The sequence below is a fragment of the Pempheris klunzingeri genome, chromosome 3 (assembly GCF_042242105.1).
Source record: "Pempheris klunzingeri isolate RE-2024b chromosome 3, fPemKlu1.hap1, whole genome shotgun sequence".
NCBI classification, from domain to species: Eukaryota; Metazoa; Chordata; class Actinopteri; order Acropomatiformes; family Pempheridae; genus Pempheris; species Pempheris klunzingeri.
The window spans coordinates 25,051,729-25,078,539 of NC_092014.1; the positions used below are offsets into that span (position 1 = coordinate 25,051,729).

At 42.9% G+C, this 26,811-nt stretch overlaps 3 protein-coding genes across 3 annotated transcripts; 1 reads left to right on the plus strand and 2 right to left on the minus strand.

The window, feature by feature from the left end:
• The first annotated feature begins 3,522 nt into the window (after positions 1–3,522).
• tmem187 (transmembrane protein 187) lies at positions 3,523–4,434 on the plus strand. Its single transcript, XM_070828263.1, has one exon. The coding sequence runs from the start codon at positions 3,537–3,539 to the stop codon at positions 4,299–4,301; it is 765 nt and encodes a 254-aa protein (XP_070684364.1). The 5' UTR covers positions 3,523–3,536; the 3' UTR covers positions 4,302–4,434.
• A 7,698-nt stretch (positions 4,435–12,132) lies between these two features.
• LOC139198609 (CD209 antigen-like) lies at positions 12,133–15,575 on the minus strand. Its single transcript, XM_070827506.1, has 7 exons — positions 15,472–15,575; positions 15,070–15,202; positions 14,684–14,782; positions 13,791–14,585; positions 13,493–13,635; positions 13,252–13,361; positions 12,133–13,146 (listed from the first exon to the last, which is right to left on the minus strand). Exons 2-7 carry the CDS (start codon positions 15,173–15,175, stop codon positions 13,008–13,010), a joined length of 1,392 nt encoding a protein of 463 aa, XP_070683607.1. The 5' UTR covers positions 15,176–15,202; positions 15,472–15,575; the 3' UTR covers positions 12,133–13,007.
• Positions 15,576–18,132: 2,557 nt separating this feature from the next.
• LOC139222692 (N-acetylaspartate synthetase-like) lies at positions 18,133–20,215 on the minus strand. Its single transcript, XM_070854539.1, has 3 exons — positions 19,996–20,215; positions 19,668–19,832; positions 18,133–18,591 (listed from the first exon to the last, which is right to left on the minus strand). The coding sequence occupies exons 1-3, from the start codon at positions 20,213–20,215 to the stop codon at positions 18,218–18,220; spliced, it is 759 nt and encodes a 252-aa protein (XP_070710640.1). The 3' UTR covers positions 18,133–18,217.
• Between the last annotated feature and the right edge of the window lie 6,596 nt (positions 20,216–26,811).

The window sequence follows — 26,811 nt, forward strand, 5'->3', positions numbered from 1 at the left end:
AACTGGAACATTCAATACATTTATGGTCACTACCTTCCTCTGATGACTTGCACTGAGTGGAGTCAAACATCCCTTCCTATCCTATTCCCCACCCCAGAGTATCCCTTCTTTAGTAGATATAGATTGGAAGGCTAACTAGGTCACTTCGCTCGCTGGAGTTTTGCAGTAGCTAGCGCATTTGACCACGCATGTCCCTGCTCGTGGCCTGTAGCAGAGAGGAGATCTCAGACTGGCCGCCCTGTATGTCAATCAAGTCGCAAACACCATAGGGAGGATACAGACATTCATTCATTTTCTAAACCGCTTAGTCCTAATTAGGGATGATACACTAAAATCTTTTTTTTTTTTTTTAATGTCACGCCATCTACTATCTTCTAACTACCTTCGCCATCAACCGGTAGATCGCAATTGACATATTGGGCACCCCTGCTGTACATGATCAAATGCACCTTGTAATTTTTATGCTTAATCAACCATAAAGGTATACTTTCAGAAGGTAGTGGAACCCCACTCTGGCAGGTGCTTGACTAAGTCACTTCAATCATGTGCCAAGATCATCTTCATCATCATAAGGAAGTACAGCCTGGGATGGACTAGCAGTCAAGTGTTCCCGTTTGTCAGCAGAATGACCTGAGTGCACACAAAATGGCACAGAGCTTATAACCAGTGTGTGAAAGGAGAATGCAAACCATGGACGACAGGACCTAACAACCCCAAAAGAGGATCAAAACTATGCACCTGATGCATCATAAGATAAGATAAGATGGACTTTATTGATCACCCATCGGGGGAAATTTACATGTTACAGCAGCAACAAAGGCAGGGGCAAGACAGGCAGCAATAGAAAAAATAAGCAACAGTAGAAAAGTCATGCAGGACAAAAAGACTGATAAAATACAATAACAATATTGATAACAATAATTATTATTTACACTATATTACATTTCCACAAAAAAGTACCTCAATAGCATTTGAGCGCATTAGTTACAGGTAATCGTAAAGGCAGCAGCTCGTTATCTACACAACAGTGGACTGATACTGGAGGAGGTGAGGAACGATTCAGGCCAGTCAGGAGCAATCATTGATTGGATAGTACTGTTATTGGTCCTACTACTACAATGGAACACTAGAGGTTAACGGACAGGAATGTAGCTGATTTATCCAGTAAGCTGAAAGTCATTTGTGCACAGGAAACATGGTTGTGTTGGGATTTGGTAGCTTGCCTGTCACTGCGGCACCAATTATGTTGTAATTTGGTACCTTGGGTACCAATAAATGTAGGGGTTCCAATTATGTGTGGACAATTAATACTCTGCCTACTACGACAGCACCAAAAATGTTGGGCTTGGTACCTTGTATGGGGCAATTTCAGAAATAATTAACTATCAAAGATAATTAATAATTATTTTAATTAATGGGACTTTGTGTAAAGTCCACCTCGATAAATGAGGAAAAAGAGCCAGTTTAATTGATTCAGTCTCATAAAATAACTAAGCTATCGATTTGGTCTTATGATTAATAATTAACTTAACTAAAACCACATTTGGAGAGGTGAGTGTAGGAAATGAAGAATATGTAGTCGTAGAAGTATGGACACGTGAGGGTGAGTTTGTCATTATCAATTAGTCCAACCTTTGTGGGAGATTACTCTTGAGTAGGTTAAGACAGACTGGAGGGCGGAGGAGAATGATTAAAGAAAGATTAACATTTTACTTGGAAAGCAAAGGAATCATCAGAGTAGATTTGGTAGAGGTAGAGGAAACATGGACCCTGATATGTGCCTGGAAACAGATCAGGAAAGCACAAGCTAATAAAGAATCTGTAATGGCAGTTTTTTTGACACGTGATATGGTTTGGAAGGAGGGATCATTGATCAAATTAAATATGCTAAGAATAGCAATCTATTTGATAGATTTATACAAGTAAGAATTGGGTCAGCTTTATCAAGAAGATATATAGTAGATAACGATACCCCTCAGGGCAGTATTATTAGTGCGGTACTCTTTTCCATTAAGATAAACTATGTTTTTTTTGGTTCAGGGCAACATTGGATGTTCATTGTTTGCTGATGATGGGGCCATGTGGGAAAGGGCAAAGAACAGAAATCATGTTGTGGGAAAAATGCAAGAGGCAGTTAATGTCTTATTCACTGGGATTGAAGTTTTCAGTAGAAAAAAACAGAACATTTATGTTACTAGCAAAAGAGGTGTTGATGCACAGATCAAAATGTATGGGCAAAAAAACAGAACAAGTGAAAGTCTAAAGATTTCTGGGAAAGTGGTTTGACACCAGGTTAACTTGGACTGAACCTACTGAAAGATATTGAACATGATTGGATGTTTAACAGGATCAGAATGGGGAGCGAGTAGATCTGCTATTAAAAATATTCATGTAGCACTAACCAGATCAGTGTTAGACTATGGGTCTATTGCTTATGGTTCAGCAGCAAAAACATTATTAATGAAGGTGGAGGTGGTGCAGGCTCAAGCTTTGAGACAGGCTACAAGCATGACATTAAGTCAGAAGAGATACACCCCTTCAGTGCCTTTACCAGTAACACCACCCTGGATTCTTAGGTCCAGGAGAAAATGTAGGTGCGTAAAGATTTTGGAAATATTGCAGTCTTGGTTGAAGATAGATTGAAAACATTATATCAGACACGTCCCGATATATACTGATGGATCCAAGAATTGTAAAATGGGGAGGGCAGATTTTGCTTCACTATACCATCCTTACAAGCTTCTGTTCAAAGAAGGACATTGGATCATTTGTCTGTACTCGCAGTTGAGATTATGGTCATTGCAATAGCATTATAGTGGATAGAAGAGTTCCAGATTAAAAAGGTTATTCTGTAAAGTCTGCATTAATGTCATTAATTAATTAATGACATTAACATCTTGCAGCAGGCAGGATATAATACATGAGATATGTGAAGTTCTCTACAGATTTAAGAATATGAATATTTTGGGAACAATTATATAACAATGAAACGGTAGATGCTTTAGCAAAGCAGGTTCTGGATCGTGAAGGAATCAAGGACCTCCACATCAGATCATCTGAATCAAAGGAGGCATCATTAAAGAGGGGCAGTGCAGTTGGGATTCAGGAAAGTCAGCGCTGAGAGGACAGAGAACATCTGAACAAGGCTGAGGGTCCAACATACCAGGCTTACTGCATTTGATAGGGACAATGGGAGCATTGTCAGGTAGTGGAACATGTCATTCTTCACTGCCAACACTACTCGGAGAGTGGGAGATGTTAGTGGGAGACCATGAAGCATGGAGTGACAGAACTTTGTCTGAAGGGTGTTTTTGAGCAGGAAGATTATTCCTTTATTACTATTACTATTATAACTAGACAGATTCAAAGAATTCCGTGTTTGGATGTAGTTCTGGTTTTTAGCCCTTCTGCTACTTCCCTCCAACACAGCAGGTGGCGGTAAAGAAGAAGAACACGGAACAACAAAGTCTGAGGAAAGTTAGACTGCAGACTTCCAGCACTCAGAGCCTCAGTCTGTGATCAGAGAACTGGTCTTCATGAAGTCGGCTCTGCTCCACGTGTCGGCGCCCTTCGTCCTGTGTGTCGCCTTGGCGAACACCAGTGTGTTCGATGGGGTGGCGGTGGAGCTGTCCTCTGATCACTATGCAGAGAGGAGGCTGACCTCCCTGCCAGGCTTCCTGGCCATGCCCTGTAACTGTCTGGTGAACCTGGCTTATATCTGCGTGGGTTTGTACTGGTTGCTGTGGCCCAGAGGCGTCAGAGAGACGGAGACGGGCCGGTACCTGAGACAGGTGTTCGCTTTGATGGCTGTCTACTACGCACCTGTGCAGTGGACGCGCTTGGCGCTGCTGCGGCGCGCTCCCGCCGTGCTGGACCAGTGGGTTACCCTGCCGATCTTTGCGTGGGTTCTGGTGTGGATCGACTTTATAGAGCGCAGACCGGCGACGTGGCGCGCAACGCACGCGGCATCGCTCGAGCTGTGCTCTATCCTCAGCTACGGCCTTGCGCTGGCGCACAGGTGGGGCTTCGAGGCGGCCCTGGGGTGTCACGTCGCCCTCGCGGTGTTCAAAGGAGTTCGCGTCCAGCTGGCGCGCGGGGACAGCCGCACGAGGAGATACCTGCTGCTGGCAGTGCTGTCGTGCGCGGGCTTCGTGGTGCTGAAGCTGCTGGATCACTGGCTGGCACAGTTCTCACTGTTCCAGCGGCTCACCGGACACTTCTGGTCCAAAGTGTGCGACGTGCTGCAGTTTCACTTCAGCTTGTGTTTCCTGAGCGCGCTGACTCTGAAACAGCAGGACTGAGGAAGAAGGGAGACATGAGAGGACAGTGGAGAGAAAAACAGAATAGACACAGTTAGATATTGAAAAGAATACATTTCACATCCAAAATGATTTTATTTGGCTCCATTAAACTTTCTCCATGTGATTTTGATTTGATTGTTCCCAAATACTGATGTAAGAAGGAAAAAAGGAGGATTTATTCCAACAAGGAAGACAGAGATATACACTACTCACAAAAAGTTAGGGATATTCGGCTTTCAGGTGGAATTTCAGGATGAACCACCACCAATACATTTCCTGGTTCAGTTAGAATTGGTATTTAAACAGTCCTCCTCATCGTGCTGTTCACATTCTGACATCATGAGACCAAGACGACACCTAACTATTGATCAGCAGCACCTCAACACTGGAGGCTTCAAACAGGTCCTCAGACAGAAGTGTCCACTGAGCTTAGAGGGTCACAGAGTGTCATCAGCATGTTGCAACAGAGATACAGAGACTGGAAGAGTCACAGAAAGGAGAGGAGTGGACGTCCTTTGGCCACATCCCAATTTTACGTTTACCCTCGTTTACCCTCCACTGTTGGTAGATTTTCTTTCAATAAATTGTTTAAGATGAAGAAACTACCATTGCATGCTGATACTTAAATGCCCTACTTTCATGATATAATATCACTGTAGCATTAACTTTTTACATTTTCCATAAATTTCACCTGAAAGTCGAATATCCCTACCTTTTTGTGAACCCTGTAAATACTACGCTGACTGCACTTAAACGCCTTTGTAGTTTTTTCTGAGTGCTTTAACAGTCCATTCACATTCACTCATTCACTCAGCGTTCACACAGGAGACAGGAGAGTTCACTTTGGAAGCAATTTGGGGTTTACTGTCTTGCACAAGGACACTTGGGGGGGGCATAAGGGGATTGGTGGATGACTGACTCTACCACTGAGCCACAGCTTCTCCATATATATAAATTCTAAATAACAATGAAGCAACAAACGCATCACAGAGTCAGTGCTCCACTACAGACTGTAATAAATATTGTGAACTGCAGACTTAATCTTTGATATTATTCATAATGCCAATAGCACATCTACTAAAATATTAAATGTATTCACCCACCGCCCGTTTTCTAATAAGCTAACCTGTCCAGCCCAACCTGCAGGTTGGCAGCAACATCCATCCATCCATCCATCATCTATACCGCTTATCTGTCAGGGTCACAGGGTCACAGGGGGGGCAGGAGCCAAGCCCAGCTGACTTTGGGTAAGAGGACTGGTCACCCTGGACTGGTCGCCAGTCAATCACAGGGCCGACACTTAGAGACAGAGTCAACAATTAACCTGCTTGTCTTTGGACTGTGGGAGGAAGCTGGAGTACCTGGAGAAAACCCACACAAGCACAGGGAGAACATGTAAACCCCACACAGGAAGACTCTAGGCTGAAACCTGAATTCAAACCTAGAACATGTTTTTACATTTATACCAGTGGCAGGGACGAGATGTCCTCGGACCGTGAGGGAGGTCTGGAAGGAGCTGCACTTCTTCATGTTTGTGGTCAGCTTTGCCTCTGACTTTGCCCGGAAAACATCCTGGAGGTCACTAGAGTGGGTGAGTAGATGATGATGTCATCTAGGTACACAAAACAGATGCTTCCTCTAAGCTCTCCAAAGTCATTTCCATCAGCCTCTGAAAAGTGGCTGGTGCATTTTTCAAAGTGAAGGGCATGACATTGAACTGGAGTAGAAATGGGCAGATGACAGCTGTTTTGTGCCTGCTGTTCTCCTCCATCAGGCACTGCCACTGATTCCAGTATTTCTTGTATAGTGAGTAGTAGATAAGCATCACTGCATTGGCTGTGATGAAGTCAGCATACAACCTGTGCTTCCCATCTTTTTTTTTTTCAGGAATGAGGACCACAGGAAGTTCCCAAGCCAAAGACAAAGGTTCCATGATGTCTGCTGCCAGCGTCTCTCCCACCAACTATTTCATCACCTCGAGTTTCACTGGAGAAACACACAGATTTAGTGTCAGAACATTTGTTCAGAGAAGAGATACTGTCTTCAAACCAACACTTGACAGTTTTCTCTACTGGCTGAAAAATACTGTTATGCACCGAAGGAAGACATGGGCAGAGAGTCATAAGCACCACCTACAGAACCACAGCACCGATCTATCATAGAGTGATTTTGTGTGGTGGCACAAGACACATTGTTTGTACGTCTTTGATATTTTCTTTCTCCGAGAATCAAGTTGGAGGCAGATCAACTCCAGCCTCTGTGTGACGTCAGCGATCAGCTGTGGGTGAATGGAAACAACAGCAAAACATAACTGCTGGAATTCCCGAGGTGATAAGGACGTAGACAGGTGGAGGGCACTTCAGTGGCAGAGGTGCATACATGTTCTCTGATCCTGACGGTGTTACAGTACCTCTGAGTGACCGTCTGTGGTTGTAGTTACAGCTGTCGAAAAGCATCCGTCACACCACAGAACTCACACCGCTGTGGGGAAAATGAATGACGGACAGGAATAGTAGAGCGCCACCATTACAATACTGACTCAGCAGCTTGTTAAAGAAGAAGCCAGACGGCACACAGTCAGCCTGCTCTGCCAGACAGGAGAGACCACGCTGCTCACGCTCTGGACGCCACTAGGACACTTTCCTGACTTCCAACACAAATAAACCACCAGTCAACACTAATTTGTTTCGAAGATGAAAGGAATATTTATGTCAGTGTGCCCACTGCATCAGACTGTTCCACAGCAGTGGAGAACTCAGCCTGCCATCAAGCTGACCCCCCCCCTAACAAACAACACTCACTGATCCCCCATCTCTTGCACTGGACTGACTGAATATGCACATAACATTCTACCTATAAACCATACTATTATATTTTTGCATTGCATTATAGTAAACTTTCACTAATAGGGCAGCATAGTGATGTGGTGGTCAGCACTGTTGCCTCACAGCAAGAAGGGGGACCAGTTCAGGGTGTACCCTGCCTCTCATCCAAGTCAGCTGGGATTGGCTCCAGCTCCCCCGCGACCCTCACGGATAAGCAGTATAGAAAATGAGATGAGATGAGAGATTGAACTATCATTAATATGGTTATTAGAACAGTCAATATCATTATTATTATTATTACTCATATTGTCATATCATAGTATAATATTATTACTATACCAGTAGTTATGGTTGATGGTAGTGTCCCACTGTACTTTTGTATCTTGCACATAATTACCCATTCCATATTGTCATACTGCACTACATCATGCTTTTCACATTTGCACTGTTCTCAAACCTGCTGCTACTTATATATGACGTCACTGTTATAAATTGACACTTTCGTTTTAACGTGTGTTACTTTTCTATTGCGCTTTTAATTTAGTATTTTTAATGTTGTATGCCTGTACATTGGCTGATGCAACACCTGAATTTCCCCCATGGGGATCAATAAAGGATTATTATTAGGATATTATTATGTTACTCCAAATGTGTATATGACATACATATCATGAACAAATATTTAATTGTAGCTGCATAAGATTCCAAAAACAGTTTTACTTTATCCAAATATACTCCTGTGTTTCCTGATTAATGTAACATAACATCAAGTTCTGTGCTGACAAAGTATTCTACATTGATTGACAGATCATTGACAGAGATTGACAGAGTTGAGTTCTATCCACCTTCTATTCATCAGTCATCTTGATTAGTCCAGCCCTAACCTACTGTTTTAGTCTACCTTTGTTGTAATGGTATAAAACCTTGAATAAATAAAAAAATAAAACCCCTGAATGTTGATCTCAAGGATCGAGTTAATGACTTTTGCACATGCATATTCACTTTCTTCATCCTGTGAGTTAAGACCCCACCTCCCATTCTTATTTGATCTAGAGTAGCAGATAGGCGTGTTAGCCTTTTCTGTTCAGCTGAATCAAATAAGAGATCTTCTTTAGTGGATAGAGGATTTAGCTAACACTACTTCCTTATGTGTCTCTGCTATCAACAGAGTTGTTCTGATTACCTTCCAGAATCAAGACATCTTAGATGATCTCTTCATATCTCAGGATGATTGATACTGAATGTTGTACCAGATTGCAGTGTTGGTTTTCTGATGTAGTTGCACCTGTTAAACACATTGCTGATGAAGTACACTCTTTGAAGTGAAGGTGCTAAACAAAAAAATGTTTTGGCTTGTCCCCATAGAATGGTAAATGGTCTGTATTTGTATAGCTCCTTTCTAGTTATTTCAACTACTCAAAGCGCTTTACATGACATCCTCATTCACCCGTTCACACATCATTCATACAGGAGGAATGTAGTTTTGGAGGAGACTATTCTTTCATACTCATTCACACACTGAAGCCATGCTTCAGGAGCAAGTTGGGGTTCAGTGTCTTGCCCAAGGACACTTCGACATGTTGACCCATAGGAGCTGGGGATCGAACCCCCGACCTTCTGATTGAGGGACGACCCACTCTACCACTGAGCCACAGCCGAACCCTTTCCAAGTTCCACCTGGTGCTACAGAGAACCCTTATATGGTGAAATGTTTCAACCTAGAACCCTTTCTGGGTCCAGAATCTTTCCACCTTCTAAGGGAAGGTAACAAGAATCCACCTTGGGGGTTCTACCAAGAACCCTTTTATAGGGTTTCATCTAGAACCCATTTATGGCATTCTACTAACAACCATACTGTATTTTACAAATACTTACATTGAGAAAAAACCCAAACTCAGCAAAACATGGGAACAGTGAGTGAGTGAGTGTCTGTTGGAACATTTGGCTGTGTTGTTGTCCCCCAGTGCAAAGTTCAAATGTGACACTAGGTGGCAGGAAATCCATTCTCATCCAGTATTTTACACCATTTACTATGGGTTGGACATTACTACTACTATTACTGTTGCTTTAGTACAGCTTTAGGAAAGTGATCCTTAAAGAATTAAGACCAATTATAAATGAATATAAATGACCTGAGTGTTTACTGTGGAAGTGGGTTACCTCCTGTAGTCTTCTTCTCTCCTGGTTAAACTGCTGGCTTCACTTTGGCTCCTTTGGATCTTTTAAATACTTATCTAAAGTGTTATATTAGCATCAAAAGAGTGGGGGAGATGTAGAAGTTAGGTCTATTTAGGGGGGAGCAGGGCAAAGCAGGGCATATGAAGCAACGCATCATGATCTCTAAGATCATAATACGTTTGTAGTGTTCCTAATCTGTAAATGTAGGGGAGTAGAGAGAACAATATTTCCAACTCAGATGCTTTGGAGCACAGGCATAAAGTGGCATGTAGCTCAAATACCGATCCCTGTTAGTGGGTGTGAACATTCCCTTCCTTAAAGGTGAATACAAATGCATGTTATACTATGGTAGTGTATAAAAATGAAGGGAAACATCAGTAAAAGGAGATCATATTGAATCGTCTTTCTGACAACTGACACTAAATATAGCGTGTGTATGTTTATGTGGAAAACACGAGACAGTCAATGACTGGCTGCAGGTTTGTCTTAAAGTGTGTGTGATTATTTTATTTGACCTGTCCAAGGAATGGCGTCGAGGGTCATGGAGTTGCTCCCACACAGCAGTGTGGCCAGTGCACAGACAGACTGATGAATGTACACACAGATAGAGGGAGTGTGGTGTGTGTGTGAGAGCCACTCTATTATCTATCTTAGGCTATAAATACAAGCGTCACATTTAGTAAATGCCACCTTTTGACGAAACAAGTTTTTGTTTTGTTTTACTATGATCAAGTAAGAGGCCAGAGCTTTGTTCAATAAATAATGAAGGAGGGATGAATTAGGACAGATTTAGTTCAGTTTCCGTCACTGATGAGTGAGTCAGTGACCTAAATGGACTGCATGGTAAGTTGTAAATGGATTTCAGTTACATAGTGCTTTTATCCAGCAAGCTGGTTCGATCTGCAGTCTAATGCCACATACACCACTTCATTCTTTGTCAGACAGATGAAAACTGGGTCATTTGCTCCTATGGTCACAAATTTGGATTTTCTGATCACTGGATCACAGGTTGGACTTTTCCAGACTCGCGTTGGGACTGGATCATCAGCACTACAGGAAGTTGGAAGTGGGCAACAGGAGCCCAGTCATAAACAAATTATCAAGCAAAATATTTAAGCTTGATTTCCATTGCAAAAAGTTACCTATGATTTATATTTGTGATGTTGAAGATAACTTATTAACTTATAAAGTAAGATAATCATAAGATCATAAGATCATAATTAGTAAAACCCCCAGTAATAATACTGTTATTGACATCCAGCTGTTGGGACACTGAGACCAGGCAGGACATTTACCTACAGCAAGGTCAGCATGTTCAAATGTACACTTCTCACTAGCTAATCACTAACTCTGTCTGTCTGTAGTTTGGTGCTGGTGCAGGTAGTGTAGGTTTATCAACGCTTTTAGACAGGGCAGGTGAGAGTGAAGCATGGGGGCAAAAAACAGACTCAAAACATCTATCTGTTTAGATGAGAGGAATTCTCTGGCTTCATCACTACCAGTGAAACCATTGTTTTAGTCATAAAGATAAATAAATATCTCCTTTTATGATACTATACTCTACACACTAGAATCCACACACGCACTAAATAAGCAAAGTACGACAATTTTAGGTTTGACTTTAATCCTCAAAAATGTAGCTGCTTCATCAGGACAGAGTGGTTTCATTAGATGTGACTGACATAAACAGTATCCCATCAAATGTGATCAGGTTTGAATAAAAGTTTTCTAAATTGTGGTTGGTGCACAGTGGTATGAGATATCCTTTTTTCTGAGCTCTGTCCAATATAATCCAAATGACTAGAGCACAGAGAAAAAGATAAATAGGCCTCCAGACATTTCAAACTTTTGGCACAAAGTTCATGTAAGTGGCTGATTCAGAAAAGACATTTTTAGGACTTAAGGAAAAACAAATATTACAGGAACTCTGGTTGAAAGTTTCCACACCCAAGTACAGCTGTGCAGCAGTTTGAGAAGTTAAACCTCTGGTGGTCAGGAAAGGTTTTCATGGGGTGGGGAGAGTTTCACCACAGTAAAAGCAGAGTGAGGATTGTGGTTAACAACTTAAAGTCAGCACTTAAGCATCTCCTAGGCTAGGGAAGGCCCCCAAACGTGCTTTAGTTTTTGAAATACCCTTACCAGAGGCAGAAACAGGATTTAGGGCCTCTTGATTTGACAGTGGTGTTCTAATATCTATTTGTGAGGATTTCTGAGGATCAATTTCCATGCAATCTAATGTTCTGAATAGATTTTTTTTTTTAAGTTGGCAGATCTAGCTGTACACTAAGTGAAAAGCTTCCTAGGTAATTAGGCCTGCCTATGTCACACACACAGTCAAAATAATGCATGCATCTGTTGCAGTCGGGACACTGAAGCAAAGATGAGGTGTGCAATTAAAAAATGTAAGGGCTGCATCAGGCTTCCAAACTAGTCAGGATTGCAACAATGCCACAGGCAGCTGCAGGAGGCTATCCCCACAGCAGCTGGCCAGAGGGCAGGAGGACGAGGTACACTGCATGAACAGTTAGGGATGTATAGCTGTAACTCAGGGATGGGACGCACAACTATTTTGACAACAGCTCAGTTCAAACCTCCCAGTGGCTCAAGTGGTAGAGCGCATGGCCTAACTGCAGTGTTACCGGTCACTGAGCAAAAACACTACACATTCCAAACAGAGGTCAACTATAGTGACAAAAAAGTGAATACAGTACAAATACACACTAGCTGTTAACTTCAACCCAGCCTTAACTTTAATATCAATGTGCATCAATGTGTCTCTGTCTATCTATACCAATAAGTCACTACTGATTAATGTAATGCCATTCTTCAATCAATCAATCAATCTTTATTTATATAGCGCCAATTCACAACAGTGTTATCTCAAGATGCTTTCCATAAAGAGCAGGTCTAGACCAAACTCTTTAATTAAGAGAGAGACCCAACGATTCAGGAATTCAACAGTAAGGATTCAAGAATCCCCACATGAGCAGCATCAGATATTATATTGAGCAACAGTGGCAGGAAAAACTCCCATTCTTCCACAATTTAATACACAAAAAATAGCAAATGATGTTGTTACTAGTGAGCCATCACAGGTCATTATTGATACTAACAATAGTTTTAGATGTGCTATCAAAATTACTGGAACAACAATTGTTTTATTCAAAATCACTCATTTTATGTTTTACATCAATCAACATATAAAATCAGCATTTTAAGAATATAACATTGAAAAAAACAATAATTGCAATGTAAGCAGATTTTTTCCACAAAATGCATTTGTCAGTGAATGAAGTAATCACAGTAAGACATGAACTGAAAATCGGTCATCATTCTTTGACACGAACATAATTGTTGGAACAATATGTGCAGATTTGAACCAAGAAGAACAAGAACAAAACAGTTTATTCCAAACATCCTACATCAGTCTGTGTCAGCACAAGATGGGCCATCTGCTAAATGTAGCTCCATAAACTCATGACAAACAGTACATGTCAGGCTTTAGCCGGAGCAGTGAAGTGTGTCATCGTGTGTAAACTGGTCCTGTAATATTTTTAACAACAAATAGAGTTGAATCATGCTGTTGTCAAATCCACTGACAGCAGAGCCTGATGTGCATGTTGTATTACACTGATATTACATGATGATCATCAGTACCTTGCAGGGACCAGCAAAGCTAGCCAACCTTCTCGGTACAGGAAAACTACAACTCACAGATCCAGTTTTGCTCTATGTTACAGTTCTCGTCATTCCATTCGCCATTACCCGTCCCACGGTGCCAGAACTCAACACAGTCCTGGTTCCTCCCATCGTAGCTGTTCGGCTGGCCTTTACCCCAGAACCTGCAGGACAGGGAGAGAGACTCAGAATGAGGATAAATATGGTGGCTCTGGTTTTGAATGAAGTTTTTAGTTTCAAAATAAAGACATATGAGATTATTTTCATACGCTGTGGTCAATGGTGTCCCATCTATCCATGTCCAATGCCCTTCTTCTCCGTTATCAGTCAGTCCAATCCAGACTTCTTTGTCACTTCCATACAAGCCATTGATGAAGGTCTATGAGGGAAGGGACATTAAAATCGTATTAGCATGCCATACACCTGCACTAATAATGGATGAAATGATGTTATGAAAATGAATATGGTGACATTTCAGGTACAGTAACACAGATATGCAGATATACAAACCATTTCCTCAAGGCTCTTTACAATCACCAGGTCTGCTCCTTTGCTTTGACAGTCTTTTCTACTGAGACTCCACGTTTTCTTGCCAACAGAGGTGTAGTAGCAGCTGTACTCAAATTTCTTCCAGCCAGTGGGGCATTTCTTTTCTGAAAATGGAAGATATTTCTTGATCACTTACCTTGATACGAACATAATTTTGACGAGAAGACCATTTTCATTTTGCCAGGTGAGAAGACATTCTGCAAAATGACATTTGCTTCAAATGTGCTTTTTGTGAGTGTTGTTAATCTTTTCTGCTTACCCTGAATTGTTGCGTTCAGTCTCTCAATTTCCACCAGCAGCTGGTCTCTCTCAGCAGCCAGGTTGTTGTTTTTTATCCTCAGCAGGTCTCTCTCCATAGTTGCATTTTTGCAACTGCCTTCAAGTTCATCTCTTTCCTGAACCAGGGACGCGTAAGAAGCCCGCTGCTCATCTAAAGCAGTTTTCAGTAAGTTGTTAGTGGCCAGCAGAGTCTCTTTTGCTATTGTCAGGTTTTGGTGACTGCTTTCTAGCTTGTCTTTCTCATTTGAAGAGAAGTTGTACCTGTCCTGCAAATGCTCTACATCCTTAATCAAGTTGTTGTAAGTTATCTGCAGCTGTTCTTTAGATCTGGTCACATTATTGAATTGGTTTTGGAAATTGTCCCTGTCTCTGGTTGCTGACTCATAGCTGGCCTGTAAGTAATTTTTTTGTTTGACCACTAAATCATACTGTTGTTGTAGCAGGTCTTTCGCTTTAGACAAGGCATTGTTGTTATTCTCTAACAGGTCTTTACTGGCTTTTAGCTGCTCTTTCTCTTTGTTTAAAGCATCATTACTGGCCTTTAGCTGGCCTTGGCTAAGTTTAAGTTTGTTTGTTTCTTTGCTCAGTAGGTTGGTATTGGTCTGTAGCTGGTCTTTCCTTTTTGTTAAGAAATTGTAATCTTGCTGTAAGTGATCATGGTTAGCCTGAAGGGTTCTTTTCTGTTTTTGCTCCGTCTTCAGGTCCTCCTGAAGATTCTCTTTCTCCTTACTCATGTCTTGTAATTGTCCCTGATGGTCTTGCTCTACCTTTTGGTCTGCCAGAGAGTGAGAGATACCGGTGAATCAGTGATTTTACCATGGCATAAGGTCATTTTTTAGAACATGTGAATATGTGATAAAGAGACAGACTCACAGTGGACACTCTGACCTATGACCCCAACCAAAAGGAGAACACACAGCAGGCCAAGGCAAGCAGTTGCAGTCCGGAAAGGGCTATTTCTCAATGCATAAACTGAATGACAGCAAGAGTAGAAACAGGAACATAAAATTGATGAAATGCTGAAAGGAACTCGTGGTTATGTTCCTCATCTGTATTACAATATCAAACAGTGTTGCAAAAACATTCATGCCGAGCAAAACTGCTGACTGAATTATTTGAGAAATACATAAATTTCACACATACACACACACATATACAGTGCTGTGAAAAAGTATTGTGAAAAAGTACAACCAAAAAGACTGACAGTCCTCTTACTTCAAATGATACAGTAAACATTACATGAATTTCTAATTCTTTACCTGAATACTGGAACTTGCTGCCATCTGAGAAAAATTGCTTATAGCCAGTTTTACTGGTGTCCATGTCCATGTTTGTCACTGTAGAAGCACGAAACTCAACAGTCATCTTTGCATCTGCTTCATGAGCTGGAGTCTTACCAGAAAAAAAACAGTGGCATTAGCTTCTGAAATTGTTTCTCAGTTCCTCCTCAAAGTGTCTTCCAGTAAGACCCTATCTTGACATTAAGACATATCCTTCACCAGGATTAAATCTGTATATGTTGTCATGGTGCTGATACGTGCTGATTGCTTTAAAAAGTTCATTTTCAAGATTTAGCATTTTTGTAGTGCAACACTGGATTATAAAACCAAATTATGACTTCCAGTAGCATGAACATAAGACATAAGCAAAGTAAACCTTACCTCTGCTTGTAGAGATGATGACACAGTCAAGAAAGTGGAATATGATGGAATTACGTTTCGATCTTGGAGAGACAAACCTAACCTTTTGACTTCCTGTAACCTGCAAACAGTTCACTTCAGTATATTCTTCAGTATTTGTCACACTAACCTAACCCTATTCTTTACACATGTGGCCAGTGGGGCAGAACAGTGGGGTTGGTCAGTAGGTGGAGCGAGAGCTTACCTCTCATTGACTTAGTTAAAGAAATCAGATTAAGAAGTTTTAAGTTGAAAATAAACTCAAGATATTAAAGATATTCTTGGCCATCTCAACACTGGTGGTGCATTGTGTGGAATGTCATTCCTAACTAAGAAATCGTTCAAAAACACACTTTAAACCAGACAAGATGAGTTTATCTCTCTCTCTCCATATATATATATATATATATATATATATATATATATATATACGTATGTATGTGTATATATATACACAGTATATACACACACACACACAAATGCATATATACATTGTTGCCCATAAAGTTGGAATAATTAATACCCCCAATTCTGTTAAAGCCTGAATACACAGTTTGCAAAGGTTCATTGTGGTTTTAGTTTCACTGTGATATGTTTGGAAGAGTTTGATCAATAAAGTTGAGAAGATATACACTTTATTTATCAAGAATAAATCACATTAAAAAACATTTTATTCCAACTTTATGGGCAACAGTGTCCATACATATATGCATATATGAAGGAGAACAGATTACAAAACACACAAATGCTGAACATGCAGTTTTCATATTAACATACTGAGGAAGTCTGAGTCTGGTTACTCAACATATTCTCTGATTCAGCTAAATATTTTGCACTAGGCCAGTAAATCCATTTTGCTGTTCTTGTTGTGATAAGTGTGGTGCCCTGTGCTTTAGAAATTCCTCCCACATTTTCTAGTTTCCAGATTGTTTCATTGCCTTGTGTTCAGCCCATCTCATTCAGGATGTGAAGTCAAGGATGTTGGATTGACCCACATTGATGCTGTCTCACAGTAGAATATTTTCTTGTGTGTCTGTGTCTAGCTGCCAGTGAAAGAGCTCCCCCAAGGGACAAAACTATATTTTTTCAACTCAATTTCAACTAGATTTAGTTGAACTAAATACTAGGGGTGGCTGGTATGAATGCTGTGTGAATGAGTGAATGAGGATGTCATGTAAAGCGCTTTGAGTAATTGAAATAACTAGAAAGGCACTCTACAAAATACAGACCACTTACCATTTAGTTCACCAAGTTAAGTTGAGAGAGTCCACTGAAGAGAAACCAAGAGGAACAGAACTGCTACAACCTTTTATTATCTCATTTGAGCAGCTGTGTCACTGATATCTGATGAAGAGTCTCAGGGAGAGAATCATGAACACACAGACAGAAAGCATTGTTGGAAAGTGTTTTGTTCATCAATGTTAGACTGATCAGTAGTACAGAGAGCCTGTGGGGCTGTAACCATGAGCAAATCCATGGAGATGACAGATTCATTTTAAAATCATCCTCTGCACCAACTACTACTACAACTATTACTACTACTACTACAACTACTACTAGTAGTACTACTACTCAGCCTGTGGAAACAGTTATATGACGTCTTTTGTGGTTCTGGAGGGACTTTGTAGAAATATAATGCTATATTGACCTTTGTTTAAACAGATGGTCTTTTACAGCAGATAAAAAGAAAAAAACATGACATAACAAAAGCACATACAGCATCAGAGACAATAACAGACACCATTAAATATACCAGCTCTTTAATATCTGCTGATACAGGCAGGGACATATGCTGTATAGCAGGTCCCCACAAAGGCTAATGAAGACAGCTAAGGACCTCCCTACACCACTCTCCCACTCCTCTGCACCCTGCTCCTGCCTGGAAAGGAGCATCTGCACAACATCCACCAGAGTCAGCAGCAGCTTCTTCTCCAGGGTGTCACACTCTTCAGTCCCCCACTGCCAAAGGTCTAAATGATATGTGAAGACCCTTACTACACAAACACACGTGCACTAGTCGCTTCATAACCACCTACCTACGAGCTTCAAGTTATGTGAGAGCCAGTGAGCTGAGCTTTCATGAAAACAGCCAAATCCTAACTCTGTGGGGTCAGAAAAACGCTGTCACAAACAATGAGCCCAAAATTATATGACACAGAACGTGCATTCTGGCAAGAAAGGGTGAAGAAAAGCCCCATCAGTTTGCCTAACAACTGACTGCTGGACCTCCAGAACCACCTGCTGTTTCATGTCTGTCACCTGCCATTTCATTGAAAATTACAAGATGACATCTTGCCTGCTGGACTGCTTTGAGTTCACGGACAGACACACTGCAGGAAACTTGGCAGAGGAGCTATTAAGAGTGACATAAAACATGACATAAAAGAGACATTTATACTGTTTGAATACAGCATTTGGTTCTGTTTCTGTTCTGTGGGTTTGTATGCAGTGTTTTGTTCATTTGTTTTTTGTGCAAAAAAAGTTTGATTAAAATATCAAACAAAAGTAAGAATGCCTGCTTTTGTAACAGAACAAATGCACAAAATGAGGCAATTGTGAGGCTTCTCATAAAAACACTGAACGCAAAAGGGTTTATCAAGACACAAATCATTCATATTTGCCAGGTTAGGCTAAAATATGAGGCTACAAATAATATTCAATTAGGAGCCGTGCCAAAAGAACCGGCTCCCTTCCCATCCCTAGCTGTCAGTCACCGCCGTCCGTTGGATCAGGTCTTGTTGTTCTGCAGGTCGATGCAGTAGCGATGATGTCGGACCCTGTAGAACATCTGTTCCAGCAAGTAGCGCCTGGCCCCGGGTGTGACGTACCCATTGGTGACCCCCACGCAGCGGAAGCCCAGACGCTGGTAGAGCCGATGGGCAGCGTTTGTGTACGCAGTGGTTCCGAGGACCACGTGGGAGTGTCTGTGAGCGCGCGCAAACTGCAGCACCTTCCGTCCCAGCGCCACCCCGACCCCACAGCGCCGACAGCTCCGGGCCACACACATCCGCTGCAGCTCCACTGCTCCTGCCCCCTGCTGGACGACCGCTGCCACGACACCCACCACTCTGCCTGCCTGCACTGCCACCCACAGACAGGAGTCTGGGGGGGGGGCAAGGTCACAACGTGAACATGATGATGATAATAATAATAATAATAATAATAATAATAATAATACATTTTATTTACATTTGGAGGTACAAATCTCAAAGTGCAATGATGCAGATGAAGTGATGAGAAACTGTAGAGAAATCTGTCCGTTCTTTAGAAACAAGACACGGTCGCTCCCTCAAGCCACCTTACACTCCCACAATATGGACAATAGCCTTTTCACTTCTAAGGGTATTACTGGTTGCCAAGGGCCCAGTGTGGTGTGTCATTCAGGCCAGAGCTTCTCACTGAGTGTGCAGTGATGTTAGCAGTGTGTTGGTGTATGTTCATACAGTGAAATATACATGAGCATGATGTGGCCATCATCAGATACTGCTTTGTGGCTGCTGGACAGAAAAACAAGGTTGTGAATTGTATCAGCAATGGCTGCTGCCTTATAAACTTTCTATTTCCAATCCAATGACTGGTTTTTAGTCATAGTATTTCATCTTTCCTAATGTCAGACATTGAATCTGACTGTGAAACATTGACAGAACTAAGTCCAGGACCTCTGAGACTCAATCAGATATCTTATATTTTGGAAATATATGAAAAATATTTACACTAAAGCAGAAGTAAAATTGTCTTATTGGAAGTCAAAGAGATTAGATTAGATTGGGGTCACAAAGTAAGGCCCTTGTCCTGATCTATGTATTTTACAGTATTTTTTGCTGCAGAAATGGCTTTTTCCCTCTGAATGTCTTTCCAAAATGAAGTATCACAATAACAATACTACGAAACAGGAGAAACAGGATACCATACAGAAGCATGAATATACATTCCTCTTACACTACAATGACATGGCTGTCATGTATAAGAACTTCAGTCTCCAATTAGGGTTCAAACAGTCACTGTCCTTAGGTTACGTTCAACTGTCCATTCTTCTGTATACTCTATCCCTGCTTTATCAGGGAATACGAGATGAGTCAAAATCCACCTTATTCCCTGTAAATCACAACTAGTAGGAGCAGATAAGATATATTTACCAGCACAGAATGCACTTCAAAGTTGAATTATACAGTATATACCTGGTGATTTCATGTAAAACCCTTCCATATCTCCCATGTCTCTGCTCATTGCCTGCTCCAGGTAACCATGGATCACACGTCTGCTGTAGAAGTAGCGGCCACACAGCACAATTGCAGGAAGGAGTCCTATCACCCACCAACACTTGGTGATGACAAAACATACAACTGCCGATGGAAAGATATGGACAGATATATGAATAAAGCACAAAGTTGTTGTTCTTTTAAATTTCTCCATGGCTAAATGACAAAGTTGAGGCCTGTGCAGTTCTTCATTGTGGCAAACAATGTTGTGTCAAAGAAATCATCGTCATTTATGTAGAACTATTACCTGTGATAGCAGTGTAGAGCAGGAGACTCTCAGGGTGGTGTCTCAAGCCTCTGAGGGAGGTGTCTGGTATCATTTCCATCAGCCCCTCATAAAAGATCCGCTGCACCTCTGGTGTGTCTGCCAGCTCGAACTCACGCACAACTATGCTTTGAGGTCCAGTTTGACCTTTTAGTCCTTTGTCATGTTTTTGGACATCCCTTTTCAATCCCTTTTCCTCCATACTAAACTTTTTCAAAATACTTGCTACTTGGATGCAGGAGCTGCAGGTATCGAACTCGTAGCTGAGGCACAACTGCTCACAACTTCTCTCACCAATAATGTTTGTTATAGTGGGTGTTCTACACGGGCTTGTCTTATCATATTTTGTTTTTACAGTGCGTACCAAATTATTGATGATGATGATGATTAGTGATCTGTTGTTGAAAATCTGGAAGGCTGCTGTTCAGAAAAGAATAGTGTTTTAGTATGTATTTAAATCCATACAATACAGCTGACAGCACTTTGAAAAGCATAATATTAACCACACATTTGAAGAAATATATTCACTATCTGACTTCTTAACAAATTTGAAAATGACTCTTAACAGTTTTTAAAATATTCACAAAAAATTAACTTACATAATAATTTGGCACGCAGTGTCGACAGTGTGGTGCTCCAGAGGCTCGACAGTTGTTGTCTGGTTGTCACTAGGGTGCCTACAGATAAGATTCCCATATGTTTGGGGGGCACTCCCTCTTTGTCAGTTATCATTTGTAAAAAGATGCATTGCTAGCAGTGAATGGAGAATACAATAGGTTCTTCGACAAGTTACAGAAAAATCCCACTGATTTTACACATCACAGTTAGTGGTACTGGGAGGACTACTGCATATGTCTAGTCACACCTAGGCTGCTTGCTCTTGCTATATGTATCATTTGTTATTGTCTAATCTATTACATGTTTGAATAACTCACCCAACACTGATCGTGAGCCACCTTTCAATGCAGACTAAAATGGAATGCACATCATATTTGGTAAGAATGTCTCCATCGTGCTTAAGCCACCATTAAACATACAAACATACACAAACACCAACTATGTCTACATTGGCTTTGTGCTTTAGATTGAGCCACAAAAGAAACAGTTTATCCATGAGCATTACAAAGGGATGTGACTAAAGTATGGCAGTCATTTCAGAATAATATTCTGTATACTAATACACAGAATGAAAATGTGGTAATGGCAGAAGGCAAAGGGCCAGGAGGAGGCAGGGAAACTACCCCAAGAACTCTCAAAACGTCTGTAGGGATCAAAAAGAATCAGGGTACATCAGACTAAGGCCTGCCAAATGTGACATGAGGGTGGGATCAGTTGGATTCTATATTTAACTGTGATGACGCCTTTTGGTTGTGATGTATATGAAACGATACTGACACTCATGTTGGAGTGGAGGAAGGCAGGAATGAGAGCAAGAGATAAAAACAGGAGGGAGAGTGGATCAAACACATGAGATACAATGTGTTCATGATGGTATCACTAGATAATCTGTTCTTCATTTGTCATTTAAATCTGTTATCTGTTTCAAAACCAAAATGGAAAAAATGTTTTTGGTCTTCTGTTATTTTTCCTCTGATATGGTCGTATTCTTCCAACGTTGTTTTGTTTTTTTGTTCTGTTTTCTGTTTTCATTGATTTAACATTATGATTCTGTTCATGAGAATGCTGTACTGATCGAATTGAAATCAGTGCACTTTGTAAGAAAAAGTATTAATTCTTTGAATTCATTTTGTTTTTGTTCAAATCAGAAAGTTTGGGGGTTTAAAAGACAATGGTTAAAACATTAAAGTTAACTCCAGAAGAACAACTTGACTTGTCTATGTTGACCTGTGATCTAACCCTTCAGTGAAATAAAGTGATACTAAATAAAAACTCTGATCTCCTCAGATATCTAGCAGGTATCTGCTGTGACAGGACGGATGGTTGTAACTGCTGCCGTCTCGCCTCGTCACCATTGATGTGTAATTCAATAATCTTATCCATTACACTATAAAAGTTCTAAATGACACTAGATAGCAGCCAGTGTAACACCAGATGGTGGTTCTTTAGGTTTCATGTGTCACACCTTTACAGAATGGCCATGCAATCCTCCTGGCTATTATTTTGACTTTCTGACACTTTACTTCAGCTTCCTACTGAAGCAAGACGTAAATGAAGCAAAAAGCTGTTGTTCTAATCCAACTCTCTGCTCTGCTCTGTCTAGAAAGGAGAACCAGAGCCACAATTTCTTCAGATTAGCGGCAGTTTTCTCTCTTAAACCACAGGGGAACAGCGGTCCTTGTTATGCTTGGCCTTGCTGGTGTGGCATGAGAAGCTCAGGCAACCTTAATCTAAAGTCACCATGAACTTAGCCACGCAGGTCAGATACCACTGGGCAGGACGTGTTTTCAAAAATCAATTTTATTAATAAACTTAATCATAAGAAAATAAACAAAATCACACACCAGATCAAACACTTGATAAAATGGGCAGAAAAATATAAAACCACAGGGCTGGGGGCTTACCATGCAGCAGGATAACCAAGAAGGAAGAAGGGGTCCCTCAAATGAATCACCCGTGACACTGCAAATACACACGCACACAAAATCAAAAAAAGGAGGGAGGGGACCGTGAAGAACGCACCACCACCAGGAAGTAACTGCCGCAGTCAGCCCACAGCACCTGAAAGCAGCAGAAACACAGATTAATACAACGTGCCCATAAACATAACAAAAACTGGTGTGGACTAAACAAAGAAATCCCAAAGAAACAATGATTTAATAACTAAAAAAAACAATAAATGAAGCAAAATAAATTCATGTAAATATACAAACAAATCAAATTAACACAATACAAATGAAACCAAAATACCAAACAAATTACTAAATCTATCATTAGACAATCAAATGAAAAAAAAACAACTTAAGTTGTTAAGATCTTCTTCATAAGGCCCGTGTCACGAGGCGTGGACAGCCACGCATTTCCAGACAGTGCGTGACACCATTAGCCTTATCTTACAAAACGGGACAGTCAGCCGCTGAACCAAAGCAGAGTCCTCTCTGCGCTGACCCCACGCCGCAACGGAACCAAAAACAAAACAAAGAGAAACCAGAAGAATACAAAAATAACCAGAACCAAAACAGCAGTGTAGTCCAGGGAGTGCTGATAGCAGCGGGCAGGCAGTTGCTCCAAGCAGCGCAGCAAATCCCCAAGCCCCCGGAAGATATGGGCCTCTATGGTTGGCTCAACCGCACAGCCTAAAAGTTACACTCTGTGTTAGCAAGGTGAACAGCAGACAAAAAGGGCAGGCAGACAACGTGGAATTTACGTACCGGAGCGAGCAAGTGACCGTACACAGTGGTGCGCCAGTGAATCTCTCTCTCTCTCTCTCTCCTGCCCCGGCCGTCAGCCGCGCTGAAAGGAGCGGAGATCTTGTGATTCCAACACACGCTAACGTGCAACCGAAAGGAAGAAAGACAGCAGGGTACTCACCCGGGAGGAAACTCAGGGCGCCCAAATGGGAAACACCAACACACGGTGCACGCACCAAACAAAGGGGCTGCCACGCCACACAGCGCTGCCACGCCGCACCAGTCACCACGGGAGTCAGCAAAGAGCGGAAGAGACCTGTACTGCCGCCACAACCCTGAACTTAAAAGTTCCCCTGGCACCGCCCTGCAATCAATACCTGCGCCACACCTGGCACCGCCCCGCCATCAGTACCTGCACCGCTGGCACAGTGCCCAGCCGTCACAGTGCCCAGCAGTGGCAAAAAGGGGGAACAACACCCGGCCACATCTACCCCCCACTTTTGTATCGTCGACCCGACGATGTACAGAAAATGCTGGGCTAACACCAAGGCCTGAACACTGCCAACTGAGCATGGGACACAGGGCCCGGGGCCCCGACAGTTGCGTTGTCCCTGTTACCAGCAGATCGAGGAAAGTGATGGACATTAGAATGATGACCAGCTGTACAGCGAGTAGTTCTACGCAATGTTTGCTGACCTGTACTTGGCTGATCAGTTGGGGACAATGAAGGAACTGGCGGCTCTGGTACTGGAGGTCCCGCTGCAACCGGTGGAGCCTGCAAAGGGGCTGCAACAGAAGGGCTGGTGGGACACAAAACACCTGCAACAGCTGCAGATGGTGGATGAGGTGTTTCAGGGACCAAGACCCACAGGTCACCGTCACAAGAAGACTCACTATCGGGTGCTGTCTGGGTAGGCAGTGAGGGTATTCTCGGTGGAGGAGTCACAGCTTCAGGCCGGACTACAGCCTTCAGCATGTCCCGATGCACGTTCCGGACCTCCTGTAGATCATTCACTGGAGCCACAGTGTAAACCGCCCCTTCACTAACAGGTGCCCTCACCACCTGGTGAATCACTGAGCTCCAGAGATCCTGGATTTTCTGGCGCCCTCTATGACTATGGTCCCTCAAGTACACCAGCTGCCCCACCGACAGAGGTGCCTCCCGAACCTGCTGATCGTGCCGTTGTTTTCGCCGGTCAGCAGCTGCCAACAAGCGCTCATGAGCACCCTCAAAAGCAACTCGAAGCCTGGTTTGATGTTCAGCCACCCAATCATGTACCTGACCCGGCTCGGGGTCCTGAACTCTGCCCAGAAGGAAGTCAACAGGAAGCTGGGGCTCTTGCCCAAACAACAAATAAAACGGAGACTCTCCTGTACTCTGATGAGGAGTTGTATTATAACAGAAGAGCACCTGAGGCAAACAAGAAACCCAGTCGCGCTTCCGTGATGCTGGAAGGGTCCGAAGGAGATTATGTAGGGTTCGGTTAAACTGCTCACATTGTCCATTACCTGCAGGATGGTACGGGGTAGTACGGGACTTTGCCACACCATACAGAAGGCAGAGCTGATTAATCAGTGCGCTCTCAAAACTCCTTCCTTGGTCTGAATGAAGACGGCTCGGAATGCCGAATTTGTAAAACCACTCGGAGATCAAAACCTGGGCCACAGTAGAGGCCTGTTGATCCCGTGTAGGCACTGCTACGGTAAATTTACTAAATACGTCAGTCATGACCAGTACATTTTCATACCCGTTTCGGGAAGGCTCCAACAGCGTGAAGTCAATAGCCAAGATCTCATTGGGTCGGGAGGCAAGCAAGTGGCCCATGAAACTATGCTGCCTGTGTCCAGAGTCCTTAGCGACCTGGCAACGCTCACACTTGGACACCCACTGCTTTATGTCTGAGGACATGTTTGGCCAATAACAGCGCTGCCGCACCAACTCGGTCGTCCGTTCAATGCCCTGGTGACCATGTTCTTGGTGAAGCTGGTTCAAGGTCTCCTGCCTGAGAACTGCAGGCAAGATGAGCTGGAGAAACCTTTCTCCTCCATCAGGGCGGGAGACCTGGCGGAAAAGAACCCCATCCTTCTCCACTAGGCGGCCCCACTGGCGCAAGAGGGCTAGGGCTGCTTTAGGAAGCCGTTGCCTCTCCTCCCAGGTAGGCGGTGTGTTCCGTCGCCAAAATGGCAGCACAACTCTCAGGAGGGGATCTGCCTCCTGCAAGGAACAGAGATCGGTAACAGAATGGGAGGGAAAAACTGAAATAGCAGACTGAGTGTGAGATGCCACTGGGCCTAGGTGTGGGCCTTGCTGAATGTTAAGAGGAACTGAAGTACCAAGCAAAGAATCAGCAACCACATGCGAAGCAGACACATATTGCCGCGAAAGTGCATCCGCATTCCTGTTGCTGCGGCCTGAACGATACTTAATATCAAAATCAAATGAAGCCAATTGGGCAGCCCACCGGTGCTCGGTGGCCCCTAACTTGGCAGACTGGAGATAGCTCAACGGGTTGTTATCAGTGTAAACAATGCACCTATGCCCCAACAGGTACTCCCGGAACTTCTCCGTCATGGCCCACTTGAGTGCAAGAAATTCCAGCTTCATTGAGCTGTAGTTAGACATATTTCGCTCCGTGGGCCGAAGGCCCCTGCTGGCGTAGGCCACCGGTCTCACACCGCTGTCTGTGTCCTGGGAGAGAACAGCCCCAAGACCACTGTAACTGGCATCGACCTCTAGAATAAAAGGGCGCGAGAAGTCAGCGTAGGCAAGAACTGGGGCGGAGACCAATTTTGCCTTTAAGGCCTCAAAGCTGTCCTCACATTGCAGGGTCCATGCAGCCCCCAGAGCCTGACCTGAGCTTCTCCTAGACTTCGTGCCAGCTAGTTCTGCCACCAACCGATGCAGAGGGGCTGCCAGATTGGCAAAGCCCTCTACAAAGCGCCGATAGTAGCTGACAAAACCCAAAAAGGAGCGCAGCTCTGAAACATGACTGGGGCGCCGCCAGTTAGCCACAGCCTCAATTTTCTTGGGGTCGGTGGAGACCCCTTGGCTCGAGATCACATGCCCCAGGTAGGTGACCTCCTGTTGGAAGAATGCACATTTATCAAGCTTCACCTTCAGGCCCTCCTGGTGGAGCCGACCAAGCACCATTTCCAAACGCTGCAGATGTTGCTCGACAGAGGACGAATAGACGACAATGTCGTCCAGATAGAGCAGTACGGACTGACACTGCTGGTCGCCGAACATTCTTTGCATCAGCCGCTGGAAGGTGCTTGGGGCGTTACACAGGCCAAAAGGCATCCGATTGAATTCAAAAAGGCCAAAAGGTGTACAGAAGGCAGTTTTGGGTCGGTCCTGCTCAGCCACTGGAACCTGGTTATAACCACTGGCCAGATCAAGCGTGCTAAACCAACGGGCTCCCGAAAGTGCATCCAGACTCTCCTCAATACGTGGCAAAGGGAAGGCATCCTTCCGGGTTTTAGTGTTTAA

What these genes read in the sequence shown, in the direction of transcription:
- LOC139222692 (XM_070854539.1), bottom strand. Translation starts at nt 20,215, where the DNA reads ATGGAGGAAAAGGGATTGAAAAGGGATGTCCAAAAACATGACAAAGGA. An exon ending in GCTCTACACTGCTATCACAG is followed by an intron (nt 19,833 to 19,995) that starts GTAATAGTTCTA and finishes TTCCATCGGCAG; the next exon opens with TTGTATGTTTTGTCATCACC. An exon ending in GTTTTACATGAAATCACCAG is followed by an intron (nt 18,592 to 19,667) that starts GTATATACTGTA and finishes CCCCCCCCCCAG; the next exon opens with ACTCCTGTCTGTGGGTGGCA.
- tmem187 (XM_070828263.1), top strand. Translation starts at nt 3,537, where the DNA reads ATGAAGTCGGCTCTGCTCCACGTGTCGGCGCCCTTCGTCCTGTGTGTC.
- LOC139198609 (XM_070827506.1), bottom strand. Translation starts at nt 15,175, where the DNA reads ATGACTGTTGAGTTTCGTGCTTCTACAGTGACAAACATGGACATGGAC. An exon ending in CAGCAAGTTCCAGTATTCAG is followed by an intron (nt 14,783 to 15,069) that starts GTAAAGAATTAG and finishes GCTGTCATTCAG; the next exon opens with TTTATGCATTGAGAAATAGC. An exon ending in GGGACACCATTGACCACAGC is followed by an intron (nt 13,147 to 13,251) that starts GTATGAAAATAA and finishes CCTGTCCTGCAG; the next exon opens with GTTCTGGGGTAAAGGCCAGC.